Raw genomic sequence first — 25,047 nt, 5'->3', positions numbered from 1 at the left:
ATATCATTGTCAATGGGTTGCACAAGACACCGAAGCGGGGCCCGCTTCGGTGGTACCTTTAAACGCTAAATTTGCGCATACTCAAGCACAAGGATCCGGTACTATGAATCAAACCTCTACGAAGATGATCTTATTTTGGTGCATAAACATACGTTTCAACCTCAAATTCCTTTCATTTGTCCAGCCGGCAACCTTCGTTCTTCGACGTCTGACGTTTCGGCGTGCTCTGGATCGCGAATTGGTACAGTGCGTCTGCATTAGCGTACCGTCGCTGCGAAGATAGACGTAACATTGGTTACAACGGCAACTTACCTGTAGGCAGACTAGTCAAAATTTAGAAGAAACTTTTCCGTCTCTAATTTTAAATCGCGCACAACTGCGTAAATTAGGCTCCAGCCACACGAATGTATCTCGGTAACGACGTAACTCGCGATACTTTTGTCTTGGCGCCAGGTCACAGACGTTACCCGGCCTTCCAAACTCATATGCTTTTGCCGGCCGTCGCCACAGCAACATGATCACATCCTCTTTTTCCCGTGTAGTAGCAGCACTTCAACCGTCACTGTTGACGCAGTGGGCACTCACTGTTGACGGGCGGTTGGTGCCCACCGCGTCAACTAACTGAGACCGCGACGATCTCATGTCCGCACTGCCTTCTTCATTTGACAAGAGCAAAAAAAAAAGGCGTACGATCTTTCAAGCCATTTCACTTATGAGCCACCTGCGTCTTCTAATTCGCTGATGTTATTGAGCCATTGTCATCTTGTCCGAATAACGCCGGCTTACAATAACCGCGCCTAACACGCGCCACAGGCGAGTTAGTCATTCGTGCGAAATGAACCTAGGCTACTCGGAGTCCCAAGGTGCTACAGAAACTGGCACCACTCAAGATTGGGCGTACATTCCAACAAGCGCGCGACGACGAGTGAATTTCTGCAGGGGCCACCTAGATCGAGATTATTGATCCATCGCGATGGCAACCGTCATTTGGTGGCCATGGACCTGTCCTGTGTACCTAACACAAGTATGATGATTGCAAGATTGCACATTAGCACTTGCAACCGCATGTAATACCTCTCTGCGCAATTTATGAACCGATTGCACTGCGCGGTATTTTCGCCTGGCACCAATCTCACTATCGAACGGAAAATTCTGAGTGCAGAGAGCAAATCATATTTGGCCCGTTTCTAATTATAAGTTTAAGCATAACTTATTCGGAGTTTAGCTCACAAATTTGTCCGCGAATGTTGGGTGAAACTTAGCTAAGCCGGCAACTGCTACAATTCAAACTTATTCGACGTAGTCCACTCATTCTTAGACTTTGGTCGTGGGGAAAACCCGAGAAGGAAGCGAGCCTCAACGCGAACCACAACAATTATTAAGTAAAAGTGTGACGGCTCTTAAAGTGCCGGTTGCTTGACCATCCACACGATCGTCGTTCCTGTGTAGATATTTGTCTACTGTTCGATCTACTGTCATGCAACGCACCAGAATATTTCGTGCACCATTGACATCGCGGTCGCACTCAAACCGACATTCTTTGCAGGCGTACTTTTTACTACCCCTAACGTCGTTGAGTTTTCCGCATGTTCCGCATGTCTTACTGGTATATTCTTCAGAGACCAAAACGACTTTGCACAATTTATATTCTCGTGCTCTGTCGAGAAGTGTTGTTGGAATTTGGAAGTAATCGTCGAGTGAGCTGTACAGCAACGAATTACTATGCAGGCTGGCTGCGTCCTAATCACTGTGTGACTTAATTGAAACGATGTAATACTTTGCGACACAGAGCGATAGCCGATTACCTGCATATTGCGCCCCAGCCGTCATGTTTTCTGAGTTATCTACTTCAAAATCCCATATTTAGTTGCGCAAATTCGAAGTCTGACAGTATCCAGTTTTTCAGGGTTTAATACCCAGATTTGAAGAGGTTCTTTAATATTTGCTATTGACGATGCAGTTTATTAGCAGAAATGTTTCGGCTTAATGCGAGCCAAGATCCCCAGGGTTTTTGCGCGTTAGATGGGGAACGATCGAGATATTCGCGAAGCCAGACAAATGAAGTGACCCCCGATAATGGTCAACAACAGAATGTTCGTCACAGAGCAGGAATCGTTGGCAAAACGGATGTCAGAATGGACAGATATGCATGATGCCGCGAAGCTCTCCGAGCATTGTTGAGGGAAAGTGTCAATAATAATCAACATAGGACCACTATTGCGACTTCCTATGATTGAATTTGTAAGTTATGGAATACGCTATTTGCCATTTTATTGCACCGCGTGCACTGGCAATCGGGAGCCACAGTTTGGGACTAAAGTTATTAGTCTAAGTTGATAGTCAGCCTTGTTATAGATTCATCAAATTCTCCACAGTGCTCTTTTATGTTGGATTCGACGGAAATTGACTGAACATACTTGCGTACGGTATGCTCTAAATTTCTCGTGATCCTTGTCATTCGCACTTGCGTTGGAGATATGATTAATTGTGAATGCAGGGCAGGCTTTCGTATTGGATTTGAAATTGCAAGGCATACATAAATTGTTGCTATTTGGCATTAAACTTGGATGGTCATCGTAAACCTACACCTAGATGTGGTTGAGGTCAGACATGTTGTACTCAGTTCATACCTATACGACCCCTACGCATTCACGCCTCCAGCTATAAACAAATCAAAGATAATTTCTTTACTACGCCTAAGTAGGTGTTTGCAGAAGCCTTAGTCATCGTGCAGGTAAGTTTGATTTCGCATAATTTATGCGTTTACTTTCGCGTCGTCGTAGAAAGCAATTTGACAACTCGCCAAATACATTTTCGCGGTTATTCCTGGTCTCTTTTAGACTTGCTAGAGTGTTGCTTTATCATATGACAGTGATATTGGAACTCATTGTTAGGCCTCAGTGTGCGGTAGTTAACGACAAGCTGGATGGGATTTTTTTGGCATGCAGGTGCAATTCTGGGAGACTATTCTGTCTGTCTGCGCACGATTTTATATCAGAAGGATATTGGCCAGAGGATTTCCTCTTGCGGTCGGAGTTATCGTCATTCCAAAGATCCCGATCCCTGAAAAGCAATCAGCGTTTCACTTGTGTTTTCATTTTCCTGCGCGACTTAATTATCGAATATGCACTGAAATTTATTTCCGTACTGCCGATTCTTCTGTTCGTCACGCGACATTATCCAGTACAGCAGTGTGTCTTACAAATGTGCACCTCAAAGCTGCACATTCTTTAATATTGACATCGACTCGCAGATCGAATTGTCGTTAACCACTTCACTTTCGGCATAGGTCCGAAATCTGGGAGTTCACCAATAAACGACGCCGAAGTGCTTTTATCGTATATGCCTCAGTGAGCTTCATTGTGGTCCGCATCGCGAAATCCATCAGTCCTTGTGAATGAGCTGTTGTTTGTTGGCTTGTACCTCGTTTACTTGCCGTGCGATAATCGGGACAAATCGACCTTAGTGCGAGCCGCACTAAAGTAGCAGGATAATTCGGGGACCCTGGAGTAGCGAAGCTAGACGTCAGACATATCACGGTAATACGCTTTACTGATTATGTGCGTCAGTCAACCCCTGAAAAAATTGGTCCACATATTCGTCTTTGCCTCGCAGCTTGGTGGACTGCTATTTACAAGTAGATGCATCGATAGTGTCCAACCGCCACCGATACTTATGGCCCGATAAAGCCGCTCCCGCAAAAGCAAATTGTGGCTTTGCTTTCTTCGACTTCATCCGACATAGTTTAGGTCCAGGGCTCATATACCTGGGCTCATATATGAGGAGAGCGATCGAAATGACTCTTCAAGTTCTCCTTATCGACTCCTACGACTCCTTCACGTTCAATCTCGTCACTCTCTTTCGTGATCTCTCAGTGCATCCCGAAATAACAGTCGTCCCTAGCGCACATCTAACGCCAGCTTATGTGTCATCCCACCTTTTCCCTGCTCTACTCGCCAAATTTGATGTCATCGTGATCGGGCCTGGACCGGGCACGCCATTACAGGAGGATCCTGATATGGGCGGCATTCCGCACGTATGGCATGCCATCGACAAATACTCCACTGGAAGTTATCGATGGGTGCCTCCGGTTGTGTTCGGAGTATGTTTGGGATTTCAGTGGATATTGCTTCGACACGGGCATCCGGTCGTGCGGCTACCGAGACCGCGGCACGGATTGATTTCTGTGCTCGACGTTACAGAAGAGGGGAGACATGATCTTTTTGCTGGCCTTGATGGCAAGGAGATTGAATGCGTGCGATACCATTCGCTGTATGTGCAATACGATAACAAGTTTGCCGGGAACGAAGATATAGTGCCGTTAGCGTGGTCTCTCGATGAGAACGAAGAAGGCGAAAAGGTGCTCATGGCAGCGCGACACAAGACGCGACCATACTGGGCAGTCCAGTACCATCCCGAATCCGTTTGCTCGAAGTACGGCGCAGAGATCCTGGAGAACGTGTTCCGCATGTCAGAAGAGCATACGCGATTGCGACGTCAGTGGATCAATCGAATACTGGAACAAGACCATCTGCCACTCTTGAAGGCTAGTATTTTGGAACGTCAAGATGATTTGGAGTCATATTTGCGAGATCGTCAGCATCGGTGCAAGGTTCTACACAAATGGCCTCATCAAAGTGCAAAACGGTTAGAGGCTCGTGACCAGCAGGCCAACATAGCGACTCCAACGCTGTTTCAGTACATTATCGACTTGCCGGAAAACGTCAACATATCTAAATTTGTCACAGAGCTTTGTGAACAAGTTTTTGAGATTTCTGGCGTATTCTCGCTACTTGAATCGGCAGCCGCTCCCGGATCATGGTCATATATGGGCTTCAACGAAAATATTCCCCATCGCTTCACCTATTACATTCCCGATCCATTTCTTACCGAGACATCGACACTGCAGCCGCAAGCATGGACGGTCGATTCGATTGACGACGTATGGGAACTGCTAGCTTCAGTGATGGACGTTAATATCTCCCAAGTGATTCAGGTTGGATGCGGGCCAAACAATACAGATACTCGGATAAGTTTTGACCAGCTGATGGATACTATCAAGCAAAGCCGAGAAAACGGGTATGACGCGTGGCCTAGTTTCTTTGGCGGACTTATCGGCTATGTGAGTTATGAAGCCGGAGTCGTAGCTGGTCTCAACGTTCATGTTGACCAGGAGTCACCAGCGGAAGTCCCAGATATCGACATGACATTTTATACGCGTTCGATAGCGGTGAATCACAAGACTAAACGTGCATTTATACATACCTTTGAAGAACAGAATTTTGTGACGATTTACAGGTCCTGGATTCTCCGAGTAGCCGAATGTATTGAAATGCTTCCCGAAGTCCGCCGCGCGAAAGGCTGCCCTCCAAAAGAACGAGGTATCGCTTCTCTTTCAAAGTTCAGGGACAAGAAGGTTCCTGGAGAAATACGGTTGCCTGACAAAGACGAATATCTTACCAAAATTGATCGTGCAAAGGAATACCTGGCTAGCGGGGACTCCTACGAGTTATGCGTGACTGATCAGACTGTCATAATTGAGAAAGATTCATTGCATGACGGCTCGGGTGATTCGAATATCTCGTTTAAGGAAATGCGATCAGATTGGGCTTTTTACAAGCGCATGAAAACAACCAATCCTGCGCCCTATTCGTGTTTCTTTAGGTCAAAGAAGTCGGCGTTGATCGGTATGTCTCCGGAACGGTTCCTGCGATGGGATAATAATCTTGGCGAGTGCGAACTCAGGCCGATCAAAGGTACGGTTAAGCGGACGTCGAAGACCACGTTAGAAGAAGCAGTTGCGAAGTTGAAGACACCAAAGGAGCAGGCTGAGAATCTCATGATCGTGGACCTCATCCGTCACGACGTTTCGCAGTTCTGTGAGAACGTGGAAGTCGCTCAGCTCATGGGTGTCGAAACATACAAGACCGTGTATCAGCTTGTGTCTGTCATCAAAGGCAGGAATATGCGGCCTGGAGTCACTGGTGCTGACATATTACGAGGCACTCTGCCGCCGGGTTCAATGACGGGTGCCCCAAAGAAACGCAGTGTAGAAATTTTGCAGGAGCTCGAAGGGCACAGACGACGAGGTGTTTATTCCGGTGTCAGTGGCTACTGGGACATAATGGGGCATGGTGATTGGAGCGTTGTCATCAGGTCAGCATATAGCGTGGGGGGACAGGGGACAGATGTTGAGAGAATATGGATAATTGGTGCCGGGGGAGCAATCACCGCGCTTAGCGATAGGGAGGAGGAGTGGGAAGAAATGAAGACAAAATTAGAGGGGGCGTTAAGAATCTTCCAAGATGTATAAATGACAATTGGCTTTGCAAATACATTTGTTTTCATATCTGGAAAATTGCATTGCATGTATTGCATATAACTGGATTCCTCAGAATTGTTAATATTAACTTGTACGTGCAATCACTTAAAAGAAGCTGAGATATATTCGTGACATCCTCGACAATTCATAATTCATCTTCCTAGCTTGTAAGGCGAGAGTTAGCCAGTTGGGAGTTCGAGAGAGATAAACCTTAAAATCCGAAGCTTCCAAAAAAATTCCTCGGCTACAAACATAAACCTCGACCGTATCATCGACGGTTGACGCTCGACCAGGATGAAATTAGGAGACCCGGGGGTTTTACCAAACACATGGAGGGGTGCGATTGGGAAGGCTCATCAGCGGGTAAACATGGTGAATTACGAGAAATCAGGTATGTTACTCACGGCTGACCGGAGATGAGCTAGATGAGCTAATGCATCGTATAGAGGAGATACTAAAGTATTTGAAGCTAAATGAAGATTATAACAAAAACTTTGAGCTTATAGATTGCTATCCAGGTCGGTACTTCAATCTCATACCTGTGTTCGTGCGGAGATAGTTAATTCCATGATAGGTTGCGGCGTTTGGTCGCGAGCCCTGCACAAACATCTTGAACCAAAAGTTCATGTTATGCTCGAGAGTTTTGACAATTATTATAGTTGGAATAAAGATGTATGAAGGCATTTGTTTTGTTTTCTTGCTTGGCTAATATGCATGTCTATATAGGGCTACAATCGAGATCTCAGCGCCTCTAAGGTTATACAAGTTGATCCATACAAATGGAAAGTTTACAATCTATTAGAGAGATACGGCGCATATAAACCAGAGCATGTTCCATTCGACCAAGTCAACAAGTCATTATTGTACACTGGACAGTTTACTACTGCACAAGGAGGGCAGCTCTTATCACAGTTCATCACGTGCATCGCGTACCGGAATTGGATTCAGAAATTTGGGCGCATACGAATGCTACTATGGGTGCGCGATACTGCCGCTTTCAGAGCTGTTGCGACTCCTGAAGAACCTTCAAGGGGGAAACTGAGTGCATTGGTATCCCTTTACGCCGACATCGATGTCGTTGCCGCCTCAGATGCGAATGATTTTAAGAGACAAGACACAAAGACGGGCAAGTTCCTTGAAAGAATACCAGCTTTGCGAAATGCTCCTATAAAATTTAGCGTGGACGATACATTCATGAAGGTTAGTACGTCTTGGTTGCATGCTGGAACTAGAACGGCTAATAATACACGAAGGGTCCGCTTGTATTACTTGATGTCAAACCAAAAGAGCAGCGAGAGTGGGAAAGTGAGATCAGCGCACACGAGATGGAGTATGTCCTGCGAAATCTTTTTATCACTCCAAAGATGCAATTGCGTACTTCTATAAATACACTTGGTGCTGGTGCAGGAGAATATTTTGAGTCACGGTTGGGCCATTTATATAATAAAACAACTCACCAGCTTGCGCCTGATGAATTTGTTGAGATCTTTCAAGAATTTAAGGTATGGCCATATAAACCTGAGCATTTGTTCGATTTGGGTGAAGATGACTTGGACAGTCGGACTAAGAGGGACGTTATCCAGTTCCTATAGTTCGTAGATACCTCATAATTGGCGTCAAAATTGTACAGAGGCAAAATGTTTACGGAGTCAGGCTATTTTTGTATATCGTGGTTTAGACTAGTTAATTATAATATGTACATACTATATATGCTATGTAGCAATTATACCTGTGGGCCCTAAATCGTATGGTACAACCCAATGCACAAATAATACTGGTTTGTAGATTTAAATGTCAAAATCTCGACAATCCACTTCTGATAACGCTTTTTGTTATTTCCCGTGAAAGTGTGCTGAGTATAACCGCGAATGAAAGATGTATATGAATGAAAATATCCTAGATTAATTTAGAACTGCTCAACTAAAACTCAGATAGAACCTTACCTTGCGACCTGTCAGATCGACCAGATTCCTTGGCTTCGGTTCATATTGACGGCGAAGGTAATTATCCGACCTACCGTTCCCTGTCAATATGTCAGGAAGCGTGATTCCGCTAGGACCAACGACCGAGCTTCTTGCAGTTGATTCCAAATCGTTACTATTCGCGCTCTCAGTTAATTTGGAGTTTCTAGCGGCATCAGCCTCAGCAATAATCCAACGCGAAATATCCTCAAGTGCTGGTACGATTATATGCCAGGCGTCTTGGAGCTGAGATTCACGGTCATTCGCACAAATGAGGGCATAAGAGCGATTGCTCCCACGAGCCATCTCGTCTCTGATTCGGAAAAATAGAGCGATCGCATAGCCTATCTGACCGTCACCGAAGAAGACTGTCGTGTCACTTGTCAACGGATCCAGCGATAAACTAGTTCCGTGTAAGTTATTCATTCGTTTTAGTTACTTCATCCAGTAAACAATGCAAAACAATACCAGACTTACCTATTCATGCACAATTGCCGGAGAGCTGAGTAGCGATCTTGCGACCTTGCATTTGGAGTAGACAGATAAATAAGTTGTGTCCCTTCAGGCGACGTAATCGTCGTCTCAACGGAGCGTAGAACTGAAACAGAAGTTTCCGTCGGAAATGAAAGAGAACACGACGGGCAACCCCCTCCAGCACCAGCAGCAGCAAGCTCTTCAGAAAAGGATGCAAGAGGCGCGAGATTCGCCAGCTGGCCACTTGGCGAGGAAGTGCTCAATGAATAAGTTTGAGCCGACCGGTCTTCATCCGACGCGCCAATTCTGACAGAATCAGGAGATGCCCGTGACAAAGGCGGTGTGGTGGATGAGGTTGAAAGAGGATCTAAAATTGCTTGTGTGCATATTATCGGTGTTGGTCCGTGTATTTCGCAAAAATGAGCCAAACAGAGCTAAACTCAGTGCAATTAGTATCAATTGTCGAAGCAGAAACGAACAAGACGCTCCCGACGTCCCATACCAAGAAGTCCATGGTGTGGTCAATTGGGTCTATTTACACTTAGACGCCGCTAAGTAGATAAATATCCGGACAGCTGTGCTAGTCCAAGATACGGCCGAGATGAATACGTGAGATTCTGTGCTCGTTGAATGGCATTGACGCACATCAGCCGACCACCACTGACCCCATATTCAAACCGCTATGATGACTACTATGAACTGAAGGATCGAGGATGAGGCAGACATAGGACGACCTTTAAAGTTGGTACATGAATTCCCATAATCAGTAGGGTACCTCCTGCAAGCACGTGTATGTTCCTGTCGGATAAACTATCTGTGCTATCATGTGGTGATTAAAGCTCTATCGGAATCAAGTACCCGTATTTATGCCATGTAGACTGCCACTGTGGCCGTGCCAATATTGACAAATGAACAACCCTGACCCTGCAGCGGCTGTTGTAACAATAATGCGCACGGCCATGCGGTACACTTGGGGTGCCGAGTCCCAGATTGGCAGTAATTGACAGATCGCGACTCATCGACATTCATTGTATTTGATTCAATTGCTAAGATACAGGTCAACCCAGGTTTGAACTCTCGGAATTGACCTTGCTATCGATACATTCGACTCTTCCGGTGTCGCTTTTAGAGTGCATGGTGAAGACACAAGCTACATCTTATCCGCTGGAGGTCCAGGCGCACTATGACGCGAACCCCGGTACAGGTTTCTAAGACCAAGGCGGCTTTAGCAGATAATGTAGAGGGATATGAAACGGTTAACTTTAAAGATGCCGGGAATCGAAGTAGGGACCATTACAAATCGAGCATGGCCAAGTCGAGATTTAGAGCAAGACAGCTATTGTTACCATTGGTTCGATGGGAAACACCGCGATTGGCATGGATTCAGGTGAGAAGAACTGTTATTATCTGGACAACTAACGCTGTTGCATTTTGGGTACGTATATTTACATACTGTTTGTAGCAACATACGAGATCAAAATTCCTAGATGATTACTTCGCACTAACCGCCAATCTCGGCACACATACATTTTTTGTTATCATGCTTCCGATGCCTTTCTGGTTAGGTTATGCCCATATTGGTAGAGGGTTAGTTGACTTGTGTCACCATCTCCAACGAGTATAACGATTCTAATAAAACAACCAGTCTTGTTTATGTTCTTGCAGCTGGCGTGCTCATCAGTGGCATGATGAAGGATTTTTTTTGGTACGCAACAATCTCTGGTTCAAATATTGAGCACGCTGACGTATATATCGAGCCTTCCACGACCGTTGTCACCACCTCTTCATCGTATTACTATGTCAGGCTCGGCGGCTCTTGAGTATGGGTTCCCGAGTACGCACACGACGAATGCTGTGTCAGCGGCCTTGATGATCCTTTATATCGCACGCGAAAATCTAGATTTCATGTCGCCATTCTCATTAATGCTGCTTAGGATTCTGATGTGGGTATATATGGGTAGCATTGTTCTTGGTCGCATATATTGCGGTATGCATGGCTTCCTGGACGTTATTGCCGGAGCAATTCTCGGCGCATTGATCTTCTATCTTCGGTGGACCTTTGCGGACGTGATCGACCAATTTATAACAAGGCCTGGTCCATTGGCACCTTGTGTAATTACTCCTATCATTTTGATTCTTGTTCGAATTCATCCTGAGCCGGTGGATCCCTGTCCATGCTTTGAGGATGGCGTAGCTTTCGCTGGAGTGGTTTTAGGAGTTGACATGGCATTATGGCACGGTTGGGGCACTCCTTTTATGACTGCGGCCCCATATCCTGGGAACATTCCATACAGCTACGCCGAATCCGGAATAGTCAAGTCGTTTGCTCGGGTGGCATTCGGCATTGTTGCAATATTCGTGTGGCGTGCTGTGATGAAGAAGACCCTGCATGCCGTTCTTCCGCCGCTTTTCCGCCTCATTGAAAAAATCGGTCTATCTATGCCCCGAGAGTTTTTTCTGAAGGCTTCTGAGTACCACAAGGTTCCTTCTTCCATCCCAGACAGCACACTCGTTGGTGCGCGAGAAATTCCATCGTTGATTCATAACATCACGCGAATGAGATCCGATTCGGTTGGGCCCCAGAGTCCGGCGGATATGTATGAAACGATAGCCTATCGTGAAGAGCGACAACGACGGAAGTCTCTCGAAATTCAGGCCGACAATGCACATACAGCGGAAACAAATGATGCTATGGATGAGCTGGATGAAGATGGACTTTTCTTGCAGATACCAAAGCCACGAGTACAGTACGATGTTGAAGTCATCACTAAACTCATTGTATATGCAGGCGCGTATTTTCCTATGTCAAGTCTGTAGTATGTGGAAACCTAATATTTTATTTAGGAATCGGCTGGATTGCAGTTGAAGGTTGCTCGTGGGCGTTCTACCATCTGGGATTCTAGACGGCGATTTCATATCTTATACGTCCTTCTAGAAGATTGCACATTCCTAAGAAACAGTTGATAGTTTTCTTCCATTCTTTCATTTTGGATTTTTCTTGTAGTATAGAGGAATATGCATGCATTACGCTCTATTGTATATTATCATTAGGTTAGGGTGTATTTGATGGACATTTTAGTTTTATCGTGTTCCCATATTACATAAATCGATTAATTTACAGATCTGTCTAAATTACAAGAGTGCTGCAGTTTTATCTGAGTATAATGTACACTACCTTCATAAATTTGATGTAGTCCTAATCGAAATTGCGCCAATTCTATGCCCTAACTACACACTACCAAGATCATACATAACACAGCGAACCTATTTACAAAGGAGCATCCTATCCAGGCTATCCGCACATAGTCATACATATACAACCAAACCCAAAGCCAACTAATCTACAAGTATAAGCGTCACCATCACTGCGCAACATCCCGCCGCAACTACTATTGTTAGTCCTACATCTAACAAGTACATGACATCCAACAAGAACGCTTACCTCTAATTTCAACTGGTGCAGAATATTGTTCTTACTAGCAATATCCACAATGTCGCGAATAACTTCAATATTGCCAGTGCGCTCTGCATGCTTCGCCATCCATAGACAAGGCTTTAGAGTCAATTTCGCAACACCAGACTCATCCATATGCTTTAACACCCTCCACGCATCAGTCGCGATATGATCGTTATTTGTCAAAAACCCAAAGCGAATTTCCATTATGAGCATAGACAACGTAGGATGAATTTTTCTTTTGATGAACACTTGCCTAAACATAGCATATATTTGCGGTTCCTTCAGCTTTATGCATGCCGTCATCAACGCTTCGACTACCTTCGTATGGAGAAAGTATTGGTGGATGAGTTTGCCATTGCTAGTATTTGACTCCACTTTATCCAGCAGAGCAATCATGAACCGCAAAATGTTGGCGTCTCTTAGTTCGACGCCTACCCGAACTATGTTGACCAATGTGTGCGTAGAAGGTTCTAATCCAGATTGTAGGAGTGAATCAACAACCATTAAAGCTGCTACTCCTTGGTGCTGTTTTACTGCTAAACCTCGAATCATTGTGTCGAACGATGCCTGATCTGGAAGAACCGACGAACAAACTAGTAGATCGCTGAGCTTTTCTAACACCAATGGATCATCCCGTGAATTCAAAATAGCAGATATGGTTGTGTTTAATCGCTTCGACTCGAAATGCCTATACACAGGTCGTTGAGGCATCGAGATGGAGAATCGCCCTAAATCATCCTCTTCCATAGAATTTAATCGCTCCACTGATTCGGGCAATCTCACAATCATCATGGCTAGGTCCACACTGTTCATTGGCATTGTCTTTATGTCAATTGCAAGCATATTGACACCCATAGATATCAATGTATTATAGATCTTCAATTCGACTTTAGATAGCCGCACGGTCCGCCGAAACGTCTCAAACCTCGCTTGATGTTCTTTCTCCATTTGGAGTCGTCTCTCCTCATCTTCCACGAAAAGAGTTGCCTTTGTCGCGTTATATTTCATAAATAACGCCCGTCTAGCCTCCTTGATTGATTTACTGGTCCTCTCATTCTTAGGTGCCCTAACCGACTTCATCAACACTAGCATCAGGGATAGTATATTGAACCGGTACACCAGCTTCCGGATCGACAATCGCATCCGCGGAATAGACACATCCGTTGACTGTGCAGATAATGCATTGCGTCGCGTGAATGGCCATGCATGGTTAGAATAAGCCGGCGGCATATGAGAACGGTCACGGGGGCATTACCAATGCCTTGCTTCCCCTAGATATTTAAATTCTTTAAATTCTTATCGACAATGGCAAATCCAAAGAAGTCATCCAGTGTAAGAGAGCTGTCGTGTCTCACGATTTGAGGTTGTGGTACCTGTTCATCGAACTTTGAGACGGCCTGACGAGAAAATTACAATTTAGAGACCGTCGTAAACAGTACAAGACCCTTTCTGTTGTCCAAGTTAAGCGACTCACGAACGCACATATTTGACATTTTAGTGAACGTGCACTAGGACAACCTCTTCGAAGACTAGCAACACGTCTGAAATACAGCCAGTCCAATTACATATTGCACAGATGCCCCTTGCACTAGCCATCTCTGCAGAACTTACGGGTGTTACCGATCTCCTGCCTGTCGATTCCCCAGATGCTCCGTACATCTATTCATTCAAAGTGCAATGTACATCGTGCCGCGAAACACATCCCAACTTTGTCGATCTGACAGCTTACGAAATGCATGATCTTTCTGGTAGTCGTGGTGAAGCAAATTTTGTTTGGCGGTGTCGCTCATGTAGACGTGAAAGTTCAGCATCATTCAAGGGTAAACCAACTCCATATACAATTGAAGATTCAGCGAAATGGAAGAATGTAGTTGAATTCGAGATTCGTGGGCTAGAATTTACGGAATTCAAAGTTGAGGGGCCATGGACTTGTAAGAGTGAGGCAAACGGAGCTATATTTGAAGAAGTCGATTTAAGTCAGGGTGAATGGTTCGATTACGATGAAAAGGCCGGCGAGGAAGTTATGATCACCGACGTCAAGTGGCAGATTCGGCGTTCATAAAGAATGTAGTGGCAGTCAAGCGTTGAAGTTATGTGTGCATTTGAAATGGCGTATTATTTTGTTTGGGTTTACATGATGGCTCGTATTCATCGTGGATGTAAGCATACAGCACCAGCGCCTATACCACCATTGTACAATAGCAGAATGCAAATAATTAAATACGCGTTATCGTCTAAGATATGCATGTAACGAGTCCACCCGGTCTCTTTTAGATAAGCCCACTCTGAATGCTGGTTGTTTGAATAAGACGGGTCCGGGCTTGCCCTTTATGGCCATCATCTGCTTCGTTTGTTCGGCCTTCGGCCGACTATGTCCGATTCCCTGCTCTACATCATGCCTCACAATTAGATCTGCCGTGTTGACTTCGAAATTATCGGTGACCTCATCCTTTGTCGCAGATAATCGTGAGGTTGTCGGAGCATGTCTCTGTTCAACATCCTCATATATCGTAGTTTCTCCTGTTTGGACCTTCGGCTTCTTCGCACCAGTCTTGATCTCATGATCTGTCCTTTGCTCGACAAGCTGCTTTCGTTTCTTGTCCACCGCGAATGGCGACTTTGTTAGCGGTTCTTGAATCTCTATGGGAGCGGCATCATGATCGTCGTGCATGTCAGTTGGCATGCTGCTCGAAATAATGACTGTCTCTGCTAATGATGAACTCACTGGGAAGGGTGGGAATAATATCACATCATCTGCAACTTCTGATTGTTTCTTTCTTGTGAACGTTCGATTTGGCGACCGTTGAGATGCTGGACTGGCAGTGTCCTGATTGACTGCACTATCTTTATAATCATGTCTGATGTTTTCCTTTCCGTTTGTTCGTGGAGACGATAAGTATCCTTCGGAGGGATTGGGAGGCGGAAGCATGCGGGGCTTCTCAGTAATATATGCTGCGTCTATGACGCCTGTGTCGGCCAATTCTTTCTCGATATCTCCTTCATCGCTATCTGCAGTAGATTCGCGGTCACTGAAAACGTTGAATAACTTGCCACACTGACCTTGTCTAGCCGAGATGGAGAGAGCTTCTTTGTTGTCTTGTGATGCCGTTGAATGTGTAAAGACAACACAATCATTCGATGCTGGTACATCAGAATACGATGGCGGTAGTTCCAGTGACTCTGGGTATGTTAACGATATGTTGACTTCTCCCCATATACTGTGTTCGGTGGAAATGTCATCTAAAGCAGGTGCTATGGTCGCTTTTCGTAAATGGGAGTACGCTCTCTGCAGATCTTCTTGCGCGTCATTAATTTCTCTTCGTAATTGTTCTATAGCCAGTTAATCCATTGCAACATTAACAAAAAGTCCGGTCTAAAGTAGCAGATACCATTACTGTTTGGAATGCTACGTTCATCTGCAGTGTGCTCTGACCGGCCTTTCGAACGTCGCTGCCGCAGTTCATCTTTCATCTGTTCCCGAGCTAGTCTGAGATATTCAGAATGATTCCACCCTTGGCTACTATCGCTATCCGAAAAATGGTCGTAATCTTCCTCAGAGTCCTCAATGACGCGTTCCTCCAAAGGCATTGCGGTCGCGTCGATGGGGAATGTTTATTGGTCGCTCTGCCATCCAGAGCTCTGAGACGTTTGGTCGTCACTTTTAAGACTGACGGTAATTATAATTGCTGAACCAAGGGTGTGTCAATAGCCAATATACGCCAGCAGTAGCCATATATTATGGTATGTGAGGATATCTTGATGAATTATGGATGGGCTTCAGTCACGTCTTGTAACCCTAGGTCCATTTGTTGTGTCAATTTGAGCTGCGTTACATTGGTTTGTTTACAATATGACCGTCCCGTGACAACGCGCAAGCCGGGTAAGTGGTGACGATGCCAATATCAAACTAAGTTGCATGTAAATTAATTTTTGGCGCGAGTTGTAGAATAAATGTTTATTCGCTTTATAGTCTCCTATACGATTACGGCTATCACAATGATGTGAGATTTCCCATGAGATGAAGTGCAAGGCTCCAGTGCCGCGTCAACTTGCATCTTATGGCTTACCGTGCTACTTTAGCTAGCTCCCTAGTTCGTGGAGAAAGTAAGAGCAACGTTAAATGCCCAATTTTATTCCCAATCGTTTCGTATGATACAGACTATATACAAAATTGTACTGTTTTATGATTCACGTCTCATTCTGCCTTGGTGACTTAATTCTCGCCGTCGAATCACGGAGCAAGTCTGCGAGCTGCGGATCCGCTGGCCCTCTATCCAATGCCTTCCTAATAGCATCCAATCCACCCAATTTCGCTATCTCGTGTGTCGCATCTAGTTCAGGATTCGCGCCACATAATATGTTATTCAAAGACACTGCTCCACGAAGTAGTATTCCCTCGTCCTCCTCCTCCGCAAGTACCCTTAAAATGCCTTTTAAGCTCCTTTCGTCCTGCGCCAATACATCACCCGCAGGTCCCCATTCCGACAAGATCGCCAGAGCACCAGATGCCGCGCTACGTGTCTTTAAATCCTCGGCATCCATAAGCGCTACCAACACACGTAATCGATTCTTGTAAGCTTTATCGTCTCTGTCTAGATACTTCGCCGCACCAGCTGCGGTAGCAACTAGATTACACACCAATTCTGTCGCTGCGCGTTGGATGATGGGGTTATCGGCTAACATTAGGTTCTCGATTTTAGACCATCCCTGGGAGACGATATTTTCTGATATGCCTTTGGCGTCCATTGACGCAAGGTTTGTAAGCGCGAGCAATGACTCAAATTCATCCAATAATGTGACTTCTTCCAGATTCGCGTCGATCTGGGATAACAGTGGACGAACAGCGACGGCCGGTGAATGTCGAGATGAAAACGCATGCGAGGGATTGACTGATATGAGCAGTTTCGACAGTGCCGAAATGGCGGCGGTGTTGGTCGTACTTGGTGTATTGACGGTGAACGTTGACGATGTTGGGGGCGCCTTTGGTTGAAGGACGGCGAGGATAACGGAAATTCCGCCTTGCTGTACGATAAGCGCTCGGTGCTTCTTTTCCGTGGCGAGAGCTTTTAATATTGCTCCAATACCAATCTGGCCGTTAATCGTGGCAGACGGCGCGCATAGCGCAAGCGACGATATGACATTCATATCAAGCAACACTTTGCATCGCCTTGTAATTGCTTCCGGCTTCTCTTCAGTGTCATTAGCCTCTTTCCCAGCATTCGCATAGGACCTTAATTTCTTGATCTGTGTTCCCTCTTTTGTTTGCAACGCTGGATAGGCGGTCAGGTTTGACAGGATTGTCAGCACGCCATAGATAACAGACGGCGGCGCAATACTAGGTACTCTCTCTTTCAGTACGTCCAGTAGCACCTTTAGGCAATCCTTGTCGCGCGCCAGCATCTCCTTAACTGACACGTTAAGACTGGAATACGTAAGTCCCTCCAACGCATTCGCGAAAGTAGCACTATCATCTCGCTTGTCGACCACAATTGCACGTAGCATAGCTGCCAAGGCATCCACATCCACACCTGCTCCATCAGGCACAGTCGTGGCTGAACCTTGTACCGGCGGCGGTTTCGGTGTCGCCGCCAACTTCACAAGAATCGAAGCCGCAAGCGCCTTCGAGCTCTGGCTGCCGTGATTATTTTTAACAGCCCTGTCTATTACCACCCGGTACTTAGAGTCCACCTCCGCACGGCACAGCTTATCTGCACACGCAGCAGAGAGCATCTCTAGAAACCATTCAGTGACATCGATATCTCCTAGCATATCCCCGGACATAAACTCATTAACCTGACGTGACGAGCTCATGAATATCTCACTCGCGATCCCAACGTTAATGTGGAACAGCGATGTCATTATTGCAAACGCCAATGCATATGTAGATTTAGACTTGAGAAGGTCATGAAGATATACCTCCAGCTCACGTCGTGCCGCGTCACTGCTAGCTTCGTTCTGGAGGAGTGAGGCGAATTGCAGGACGGCCTGCGCTTTGGACTGCGACGTCGGATCGTGAGATTTCAGGCTCGAGAGAATATCGCGTAGGTCCTGTGTCCCACTCATTGTTACCAGATTGTCGCTTGCCTGAGACTATGTCAAGTCAAATGTCCAAATAGCGAAAGAGCGGAAGAGCTGAAGAAGATTGAGGTGCGTCATAGGGAACTATAGTCTTCCTGTGAGCCGCACGTCTCGAGTGCTGGGCAATGCAAAAAAATGTCTACAGTACTATCATGACGGTTTGTCGCGACTTGAACAGGCGCCATTGCCTAGATAAAACAGATATTATATCAAAACTTTTATTTAATATAACCAACACGGTATATGCACATCATATAATCCTAAAACAACCTTCAATTAACCGTAAACACCCTCAAAAAAAGAAGTACCCTCGGACTCCAACAAACAAATGCAACGGCAACAGTAAATATCAAATGTCATGCGAAAAACTGCATCACAATCTCGTAAACTATCGTATTCATAGGAACCCGCTATCCTGCAATAACCTTGAAATCTTGTCATCGTCGCCCCGTTCACGAGGCTCGATGCTCAACGACATATCGTACAAAGTCTCGATAGGCGGCGCGTTCGCGAGACCATCTTTTATCATTTCTTGTAGCTCTGGAACCGGTGCCAAAGCGTAAGGAACTGATTGGTACTGCTGAATCTCGCGGATGACTTCGGCGGACTTGGCACGCTTAGAGAAATTGATCATTTGTGCGTCACTAGCCTGGTTAAGGAGCATATCGGTATTTCCGTCTTCGATGAACGTCAGGTCGGTGAGGTACACGCCGAAGAAAGGAACGCATGGAGGGTTGACTAAATGCAGCATTGCACGATATTCTCCAAAGTTTCGACTTGAATTCATTAGACGGTTCATGTTGTCCAACATGACTTGTGATCTGTGAGGGACTTGCTCCCAAGTGCGGTTGAGTCGGTGAATAGTGGCTGAATATAAAGCAGAGATGATAGCAGTCATGGACGAGAAGTTGTTAAGTTGTCGGCATTTCTAAGCCGCAGTTAGGATCAAAGTAAAAGGAATAAATAAATAAATAAATAAATAAATAAATAAATAAATAAATAAATAAATAGATGGGCGCACTTACCTCCGCGACAGATATGAGGTGTTTGATAACATTGACACGCTTCTTCAAATCAGTCTGTGTCAGTGCAGCCTGAGCCGTCCAATTCGTTAGCTGATTGGAATATATAATTAGAGACTTGATATTCTCCGCCGGTGCAGCTCCGTTGCTCGATCCATTCGAGCTTACAGAACTATTACGCTTGGCGCTCCATGCTCGGTTAAGGCACTCTAACGGTCTAATCCGGTTGTACAGCCGCGACTCTATGATTGTGAGCTGCCGAGCAAACTCGAGAGCGTCGATATATGTGAACTTCAGTTTCTTCAAACCGCGCTTTGGTAGGATAGGCAGTGGAACTGATCCACCAAGATTGAGAATCAGGCGTTTCGATACCTCGTGGCCTTGTTGCCTTTGGCGAACGATCTTTGTGAGCGCACCAGCTCCTGGAAAAACTTGCTGTATGAGCTGCACTGCAAATGCCGCTAATGACGAAAGAATATCACGGGACATAGCGGCATCCGCGTCTGATTCATCTAATGGATCATCCCAGTACTGCTCCAACCAGATCTTGAGGATGTTGAAAACACGTAGACGTATTGGCTTTTGCTTGCGATCAAGCCATTCCTCAAACTCTTCGTCAGATAGTCCATCGGGCGGTTGAATTGTGAATCGGGCAATAAGCATTTCAAAGAACGTGCGAGATGTTGTGAAACTTCGGTACGTGAGCAAGAACGTCGTGTTAAATGACGTATCCAAGAAGTCGTGTCTTGTCAGCCGCTCTATAAGTGCGACCAGAGCACCACCCTTGACGCTGCCCTTGGCGTCATAGACCAGCTCATCTTCGTGTTCATTTTCTAAATACCACGGCGTCACGTCTCGCCCATCCCGAGCGGACGCAACACTCCCATAAGGCGGCTCGTGGCCAAAGAATTGCCTGACCTTCATGCCGCTCTTGTTTGCGCCACTACTGACGCTACCAGACGGAATAGGATCAAGAGTCGTCTGATCTCGTTCATCCTCGCCAAGGAAAGCAAAGTACGACGTCTCGGGTTGCGGGGCCTTGATGCTCGACCGCTGCTGACCGTGAAGAGCTTGCTGTGGAAGTATAGCATTGGGGCCCTTGAGATCCCTGAGCTCTTTTTCTTGAACAAGTAATTGAATGACCAACATCATCGCCTGCACCGACGCATCAACTTCCTTGACGGCGTTGCGAAGGCCCTGGAGTCGCGTCAGCGATGGTGCAGGATCGGTGAGCAATGTGATATTCTGGGTCTCGAGAACAAATCCGGCCATGGCATCATACAAATTTTGCTTTTGAGCACGAAAGTTGCTAACAGTCAGTGACACTGGTTTTGAGAGCGGTGTCAGGTCGATCGATTCCAGGAATGCCAGAAACGTCCGTACGAGGTCCATGGTCCGTAACGCCTTCTCCATCAGTATATCTTCATCGGATGACTTCGCGTACGGTTGCTCCAAAAATCGAAGTATATCTCGTGCGACGTTGGTGATAGTGGAGCGCTCGTTTTCTGCATAATCGAGAAACTGGTCATCCAACGACATTAACGATACGGTTGAATTTTCGCGATTGCGTTGGCAGCCCCAGAAATTGTCGAACGAGGAGTTCGAAGTAGACGAGAGTGGCGAGAGGGAAGAGGCTGACGAGAGCACTCCATTGCCAGTCCAGTTGCCGCCGACATTAGCTTTATCGACAAATCCGGGCAAAAGCCTTGTCACCGGCTCCGGTCGATCGTGTCGGGCCACTAATACAAATCGTGCCGTGGCAGCCAATATTCGTTCACATTCAGCTTCACATTCATGATCGCTTTGCGTGGAATCCGTTGCCGACGCTAGCTCGGCTGAAAGTTCTAGTCGACCAAGAGCAGCCATGAGCTGTCGATACGCATGATGATACTGTGTGTCTGCTGGGCCGACAGCGAATCCCGGAAATCCGGCGCCAGTCATTACGGCTGAAAGACAATCTAATAAATCGTCGACACGGTCACGATAATTGGACTTTTGGTAGGATCGAAGAGCTTCTAGAAGTCGCTCGACTGTGGATATAACGGCAGCCTGTATATCGTCCCATGTTAATCCGGGGCGGAGTTCTGAAAGCGTCAGACTAGCGATCGAGGCTCGGGGCAATACCGTGTCAGCTGAGGAGTGCTGGATAATTGTTAGTCGCAGTATGACATAACGAACAGCCTAGATAGCCATACTTGTGATGAGAGCAACGCCGGCGACGCGATGGTCACACTAGGCATACATTGTGTTTGAGCCAATGTTGGTGGTCTCGACCGTCGAGCATCTGAATCCAAAACTTGATCAGCGTTAGAGAGACTAATAGTGCGTGGTGATTGTTGTCCTTCCTCATCGTCGTCTTCGTACTCATCCTCGTCAACAGGTTCGTCGTAGCGACAGGACGCAATAATTTCCTCACTTATGTCGTGCACATCTATGGCCTCGCAGTAGTTGCTGGGAAACCAACCTCTGTCTTCGCCGAGCTGGCCATCCCACCAGCCCGTGTCAAGTTGTAAGCAAACTGATATCACGTCCCCCTTCTTGAATGAGAGTGAGTTCGGCTCGTCGGACGTGTAGTTGTAGAGCGCACGAACAAACAATAATGGCGGTTCGTCAGAATATTGTGCATATATGTTGTCCGATATTATCTCGACTTCAGACGAATGGGCCGAATCGTAAGATGAAACAGAAGTTGAACGCGAGGCGGATAAGGTAACGGCGGCAGATGCGATCGCATCGCCGTCAGAGGGAGCCATGGGGAATCACTGGCGACAGAAGATCTGGCAGGAGGTTACGAATGTTGCTCGCAACTCTCGCAGTGTCGTACGGTGAATGGTCACTTGGAATACTAAGGTGAGTTAAATATCTGAATAGAGTGCTGCTTGAGCTGTATTCAGATCAAGTCGAGATCAAAGATGTTGGAAGAGATGGCGACGAGCACGACAGATATAGCCAAGGCCGTGAAGACGCGCGAGGCGCACGCGAGATGGAGTGTACGGAAATTACGAGGCCGGGGAGCCGGAGTTCCCACGATTTGGGGGGGGGGGGGGGGGGAATAATTAGTCGACAGCGTGGGGAGTCCCAGTAAGACGGAGTCAATTCTCCCGCTGGAGCTTGACTTGTTAATTTGGCAGCGCGGCTCAGCCGCAATGCCCTAACCCTTCACACTTGTGACAATACGATTGTCACTCCGCGCTGACCACTTTAAGCTGGCGCCTTAGCTAAACTACCGTCACGTTTTGTTTTGTAACCGCGAAAGAAACCTTCAAAGCGCGGTCCGGATCTCCGACAGTGGGGGGACCCTGAAGGAGCGCGCCTTGGAACACGGCAACTACGAAAACGCAACTATCAAATTAGGCTCAGTGCGGTATGGCGGACAAGCTGTAACGTTCGCTCCGCACAAAGGCAACCTGATGTACACGCGCCTATGACAGCGCCTGGCGCCACACTAATGCCTGTACTACTGCACATCGTCCCCTGGCCCTGGCCCGGGCACCACAGACATCAAATCTGACTGCGGCAAATGTCCCATCATCCTCAACTTAGCAAAGCATCCACTCTATGATACCGTCGACACAACATTCTCTCTGCGTGGAAGAGACTGCACGTTGCGTCGCTAGTGATATCGCTGATGTTCGTTCCACATACCAAAGTAAAGTCCCCCCCACACGGTTGGCCGCCGGGCCGCCGCACGTGGCAGTCGTTTAACGCTTAGAACGCCCTCTCTTCCCCGGTTGCATCGGCTACGCCCCACTCCAAGCGCTACCTGCGTTAATTCTAGCGTCCGAACCCCCCAGTCTCCTACACAAATACACATTCCAGTGCGATACGTACACGCCAGTTTGTAATACATTATTTCTGCCCAGAGGCCGATGGCGTTAAGCGAGTATACATTTGGTGCTGGATGCTGTGGCTCAGGCCTTGAGCTTCCACCGGATACCCTCCGGACTCCGACGGTACGCCGTAATCAATCCTTCCATCCGAGGGTCCTTCCGGATTTGCCCCGGTAGGGTTCGCGCTAGCGACTTCTATTCAGTTGGTGTCGAATGCGTTACGTTAGTCTTCGAAGCTTCGACCACGGTTCGTCGTTGGTCGACTCATAAATCTGCAGAGTTTAATTGACTTCGACGAGAGTTAAGACGACATGGGCCAATTCCACTACCTCGGAGAATAGTATGTACCGTTAACATGTACATGTTATATAAACAAATAATGCAAGTAAATAGACTATGGTACAGAAACGAGATCGACATCTACAATATAGCAATCACATAGGCTCGGCGCCAGTTTTTGCGGTTTACGTGACATCATAGAAATAATTGAAAATGGAACAGGACTCGACCTTTGCCAGCCTTGAAGAGCGCATTCCGCGACCTAAGAGATGAAACCACACCTAATACCTTTCCAAACTGTCCGAGGCTACCCCGAGGATGCGACGCTTCGCATCGCATCGCGAATAAAGTTCGCGACATTGCTTTTTAAGCCACTTCAAAAACCCTGAACTCACATTCAGGAGGGTAACAGTTACCTAGCACCTACGGCATATCTGCGCTGTTTTGCGCGACGATATAGTCCGGGTAACATGTTTTATCATCTCGGCAGTCTAGAGACTACATATATTCATAAGGAATCGATGCGGTCCCATCATTCACACAGCGGAGATTATATTCTCCACGCAAACGATCACTTAGACGATATAGTCAAGGAAGCCATCGCACGGGGGTTTAAAAGTTACTGCCTGACAGAACATATTCCTCGCAACAACCTAGCTGATCTGTATCCGGAAGAAGTAATTCTCCTATCTCGTTACATTTCTTCTCACGCGCACGATTCTAATCCCATGTTGTAGAAACATCTTCAGATATCCGATCTCGAGTCCAATTTTGACAAATTCTACCACCATGCTAGGCGTCTACAATCACAATACGCTGACCAAATCACCCTACTAGTAGGTTGCGAAACGGATTACATCCGCCCGGATTTCAAATCCCTAATCGCCAACCTCAGAAGCAGATATAATTTCGACATGTTTGTCGGCTCAGTCCACCATGTCAAGGAAATCCCCATCGATTTCGACGTAGCGACTTGGGAACTTGCCATGCGGAAATGCGGAGCTGGCACTCCTCGAGACCTGTATGCGGAGTATTTTGACGAGCAGTATGACATGCTTGTCGATTTGAAACCGCCGATTGTGGGACATTTTGATCTAATACGACTGTTCTCCGTGCAAGATTCCGAAACAACTATTACACAGTGGCCAGAAGTACTGGAACGGGTCGAGCGGAATCTGGAGTTTATTATTGGATACGGCGGGTTAATTGAGCTCAATTCAGCTGCGATCAGAAAAGGATGGAGTGAGCCATATCCCAGAGCTGACATCTGCAAGGTAAATTATCGTACGATGCTGAGAACGTCACTCGACATGCTAATTCTAGCAGATGGTATTAGACAAAGGCGGCCAGTTCTGCCTGTCAGACGACAGCCACGGCATCGCGCAGATCGGTATAAACTTCCACAAGGCCCTCAAGCAAATTGAGAAACTAGGCATAACTGAGCTGTCGTACATAGACCTAGAAAATGGCAGACCTGTTATTCGACGAGAGAAGGTCGCCATGATAAAAACCGATCCATTTTGGAACCAGTACGAAAAATTGTGACGAATTAGTAGAACGCACTAATTAAAACGCATTTGTCTAAATATGTACAATATGAACCATAGAAATATTTACAACATAT

The 25,047-nt window shown here is 46.4% G+C and overlaps 10 protein-coding genes across 10 annotated transcripts; 5 read left to right on the top strand and 5 right to left on the bottom strand.

The window, feature by feature from the left end:
- Nucleotides 1-4,572: 4,572 nt before the first annotated feature.
- V1508DRAFT_408772 (ADC synthase) lies at nucleotides 4,573-6,454 on the top strand (the record flags this gene model as incomplete). Its single annotated transcript, XM_066939060.1, has 1 exon — nucleotides 4,573-6,454. A coding segment is annotated over one exon (1,704 nt), but the record flags the coding sequence as incomplete, so codon positions are not given.
- Nucleotides 6,455-6,567: 113 nt separating this feature from the next.
- On the top strand, nucleotides 6,568-8,187 carry V1508DRAFT_436655 (ribosomal RNA adenine methyltransferase KsgA/Erm). The gene is made up of 5 exons (XM_066942120.1): nucleotides 6,568-6,713; nucleotides 6,769-6,840; nucleotides 6,897-6,994; nucleotides 7,049-7,522; nucleotides 7,576-8,187. Exons 1-5 carry the CDS (start codon nucleotides 6,617-6,619, stop codon nucleotides 7,912-7,914), a joined length of 1,080 nt encoding a protein of 359 aa, XP_066798827.1. The 5' UTR covers nucleotides 6,568-6,616; the 3' UTR covers nucleotides 7,915-8,187.
- V1508DRAFT_101332 (vesicle coat protein) lies at nucleotides 7,913-9,612 on the bottom strand. The gene is made up of 4 exons (XM_066935825.1): nucleotides 9,260-9,612; nucleotides 8,761-9,191; nucleotides 8,266-8,686; nucleotides 7,913-8,218 (listed from the first exon to the last, which is right to left on the bottom strand). The coding sequence occupies exons 1-4, from the start codon at nucleotides 9,269-9,271 to the stop codon at nucleotides 8,117-8,119; spliced, it is 966 nt and encodes a 321-aa protein (XP_066798826.1). The 5' UTR covers nucleotides 9,272-9,612; the 3' UTR covers nucleotides 7,913-8,116.
- A 57-nt stretch (nucleotides 9,613-9,669) lies between these two features.
- On the top strand, nucleotides 9,670-11,963 carry V1508DRAFT_408764 (phosphatidic acid phosphatase type 2/haloperoxidase). Its single transcript, XM_066939059.1, has 5 exons — nucleotides 9,670-10,144; nucleotides 10,220-10,344; nucleotides 10,403-10,462; nucleotides 10,515-11,545; nucleotides 11,602-11,963. Exons 1-5 carry the CDS (start codon nucleotides 9,941-9,943, stop codon nucleotides 11,658-11,660), a joined length of 1,479 nt encoding a protein of 492 aa, XP_066798825.1. The 5' UTR covers nucleotides 9,670-9,940; the 3' UTR covers nucleotides 11,661-11,963.
- On the bottom strand, nucleotides 11,849-13,604 carry V1508DRAFT_408761 (uncharacterized protein). The gene is made up of 2 exons (XM_066939058.1): nucleotides 12,200-13,604; nucleotides 11,849-12,143 (listed from the first exon to the last, which is right to left on the bottom strand). Exons 1-2 carry the CDS (start codon nucleotides 13,442-13,444, stop codon nucleotides 12,120-12,122), a joined length of 1,269 nt encoding a protein of 422 aa, XP_066798824.1. The 5' UTR covers nucleotides 13,445-13,604; the 3' UTR covers nucleotides 11,849-12,119.
- A 118-nt stretch (nucleotides 13,605-13,722) lies between these two features.
- Nucleotides 13,723-14,454, top strand: V1508DRAFT_408759 (uncharacterized protein). The gene has a single exon (XM_066939057.1). The coding sequence runs from the start codon at nucleotides 13,791-13,793 to the stop codon at nucleotides 14,274-14,276; it is 486 nt and encodes a 161-aa protein (XP_066798823.1). The 5' UTR covers nucleotides 13,723-13,790; the 3' UTR covers nucleotides 14,277-14,454.
- On the bottom strand, nucleotides 14,359-15,890 carry V1508DRAFT_101266 (uncharacterized protein). The gene is made up of 2 exons (XM_066935824.1): nucleotides 15,604-15,890; nucleotides 14,359-15,544 (listed from the first exon to the last, which is right to left on the bottom strand). Exons 1-2 carry the CDS (start codon nucleotides 15,800-15,802, stop codon nucleotides 14,442-14,444), a joined length of 1,302 nt encoding a protein of 433 aa, XP_066798822.1. The 5' UTR covers nucleotides 15,803-15,890; the 3' UTR covers nucleotides 14,359-14,441.
- A 416-nt stretch (nucleotides 15,891-16,306) lies between these two features.
- V1508DRAFT_408756 (uncharacterized protein) lies at nucleotides 16,307-18,416 on the bottom strand. The gene has a single exon (XM_066939056.1). It carries the CDS (start codon nucleotides 18,275-18,277, stop codon nucleotides 16,403-16,405), a length of 1,875 nt encoding a protein of 624 aa, XP_066798821.1. The 5' UTR covers nucleotides 18,278-18,416; the 3' UTR covers nucleotides 16,307-16,402.
- A 78-nt stretch (nucleotides 18,417-18,494) lies between these two features.
- On the bottom strand, nucleotides 18,495-22,365 carry V1508DRAFT_408755 (ras guanine nucleotide exchange factor domain-containing protein). Its single transcript, XM_066939055.1, has 3 exons — nucleotides 21,510-22,365; nucleotides 19,318-21,456; nucleotides 18,495-19,220 (listed from the first exon to the last, which is right to left on the bottom strand). Exons 1-3 carry the CDS (start codon nucleotides 22,065-22,067, stop codon nucleotides 18,690-18,692), a joined length of 3,228 nt encoding a protein of 1,075 aa, XP_066798820.1. The 5' UTR covers nucleotides 22,068-22,365; the 3' UTR covers nucleotides 18,495-18,689.
- Nucleotides 22,366-23,944: 1,579 nt separating this feature from the next.
- On the top strand, nucleotides 23,945-25,041 carry V1508DRAFT_379587 (polymerase/histidinol phosphatase-like protein; the record flags this gene model as incomplete). The annotated part of the gene is made up of 3 exons (XM_066937662.1): nucleotides 23,945-24,100; nucleotides 24,161-24,697; nucleotides 24,750-25,041. 3 exons carry the CDS (start codon nucleotides 23,945-23,947, stop codon nucleotides 24,966-24,968), a joined length of 912 nt encoding a protein of 303 aa, XP_066798819.1. The 3' UTR covers nucleotides 24,969-25,041.
- Between the last annotated feature and the right edge of the window lie 6 nt (nucleotides 25,042-25,047).

Source organism: Lipomyces doorenjongii (assembly GCF_038497915.1).
Source record: "Lipomyces doorenjongii strain NRRL Y-27504 unplaced genomic scaffold V1508scaffold_2, whole genome shotgun sequence".
In the NCBI taxonomy this organism is placed as follows: domain Eukaryota; kingdom Fungi; phylum Ascomycota; class Lipomycetes; order Lipomycetales; family Lipomycetaceae; genus Lipomyces; species Lipomyces doorenjongii.
Note: the sequence above shows the minus strand (reverse complement) of the source record. Positions and strands in the feature narration are given on the sequence as shown.

Bases quoted from the DNA above. Each gene is read 5' to 3' on its own strand.
- V1508DRAFT_436655 (XM_066942120.1), top strand. From the start codon at position 6,617: ATGAAATTAGGAGACCCGGGGGTTTTACCAAACACATGGAGGGGTGCG. The intron at 6,995-7,048 runs GTATGAAGGCAT...ATGTCTATATAG, and splicing joins ATTATAGTTGGAATAAAGAT to GGCTACAATCGAGATCTCAG. The intron at 7,523-7,575 runs GTTAGTACGTCT...TAATACACGAAG, and splicing joins TGGACGATACATTCATGAAG to GGTCCGCTTGTATTACTTGA.
- V1508DRAFT_101332 (XM_066935825.1), bottom strand. The intron at 8,687-8,760 runs GTAAGTCTGGTA...ACACGGAACTAG, and splicing joins CGGCAATTGTGCATGAATAG to TTTATCGCTGGATCCGTTGA. The intron at 8,219-8,265 runs GTAAGGTTCTAT...AAATTAATCTAG, and splicing joins TCGATCTGACAGGTCGCAAG to GATATTTTCATTCATATACA.
- V1508DRAFT_408764 (XM_066939059.1), top strand. From the start codon at position 9,941: ATGACGCGAACCCCGGTACAGGTTTCTAAGACCAAGGCGGCTTTAGCA. The intron at 10,145-10,219 runs GTGAGAAGAACT...TACTGTTTGTAG, and splicing joins CGCGATTGGCATGGATTCAG to CAACATACGAGATCAAAATT. The intron at 10,345-10,402 runs GTTAGTTGACTT...TAAAACAACCAG, and splicing joins TATGCCCATATTGGTAGAGG to TCTTGTTTATGTTCTTGCAG.
- V1508DRAFT_408761 (XM_066939058.1), bottom strand. From the start codon at position 13,444: ATGCCGCCGGCTTATTCTAACCATGCATGGCCATTCACGCGACGCAAT. The intron at 12,144-12,199 runs GTAAGCGTTCTT...TAACAATAGTAG, and splicing joins TGCACCAGTTGAAATTAGAG to TTGCGGCGGGATGTTGCGCA.
- V1508DRAFT_408759 (XM_066939057.1), top strand. From the start codon at position 13,791: ATGCCCCTTGCACTAGCCATCTCTGCAGAACTTACGGGTGTTACCGAT.
- V1508DRAFT_101266 (XM_066935824.1), bottom strand. From the start codon at position 15,802: ATGCCTTTGGAGGAACGCGTCATTGAGGACTCTGAGGAAGATTACGAC. The intron at 15,545-15,603 runs GTATCTGCTACT...AACTGGCTATAG, and splicing joins TAGCATTCCAAACAGTAATG to AACAATTACGAAGAGAAATT.
- V1508DRAFT_408756 (XM_066939056.1), bottom strand. From the start codon at position 18,277: ATGAGTGGGACACAGGACCTACGCGATATTCTCTCGAGCCTGAAATCT.
- V1508DRAFT_408755 (XM_066939055.1), bottom strand. From the start codon at position 22,067: ATGGCTCCCTCTGACGGCGATGCGATCGCATCTGCCGCCGTTACCTTA. The intron at 21,457-21,509 runs GTATGGCTATCT...ACAATTATCCAG, and splicing joins CGGCGTTGCTCTCATCACAA to CACTCCTCAGCTGACACGGT. The intron at 19,221-19,317 runs GTAAGTGCGCCC...ACTGCGGCTTAG, and splicing joins ACCTCATATCTGTCGCGGAG to AAATGCCGACAACTTAACAA.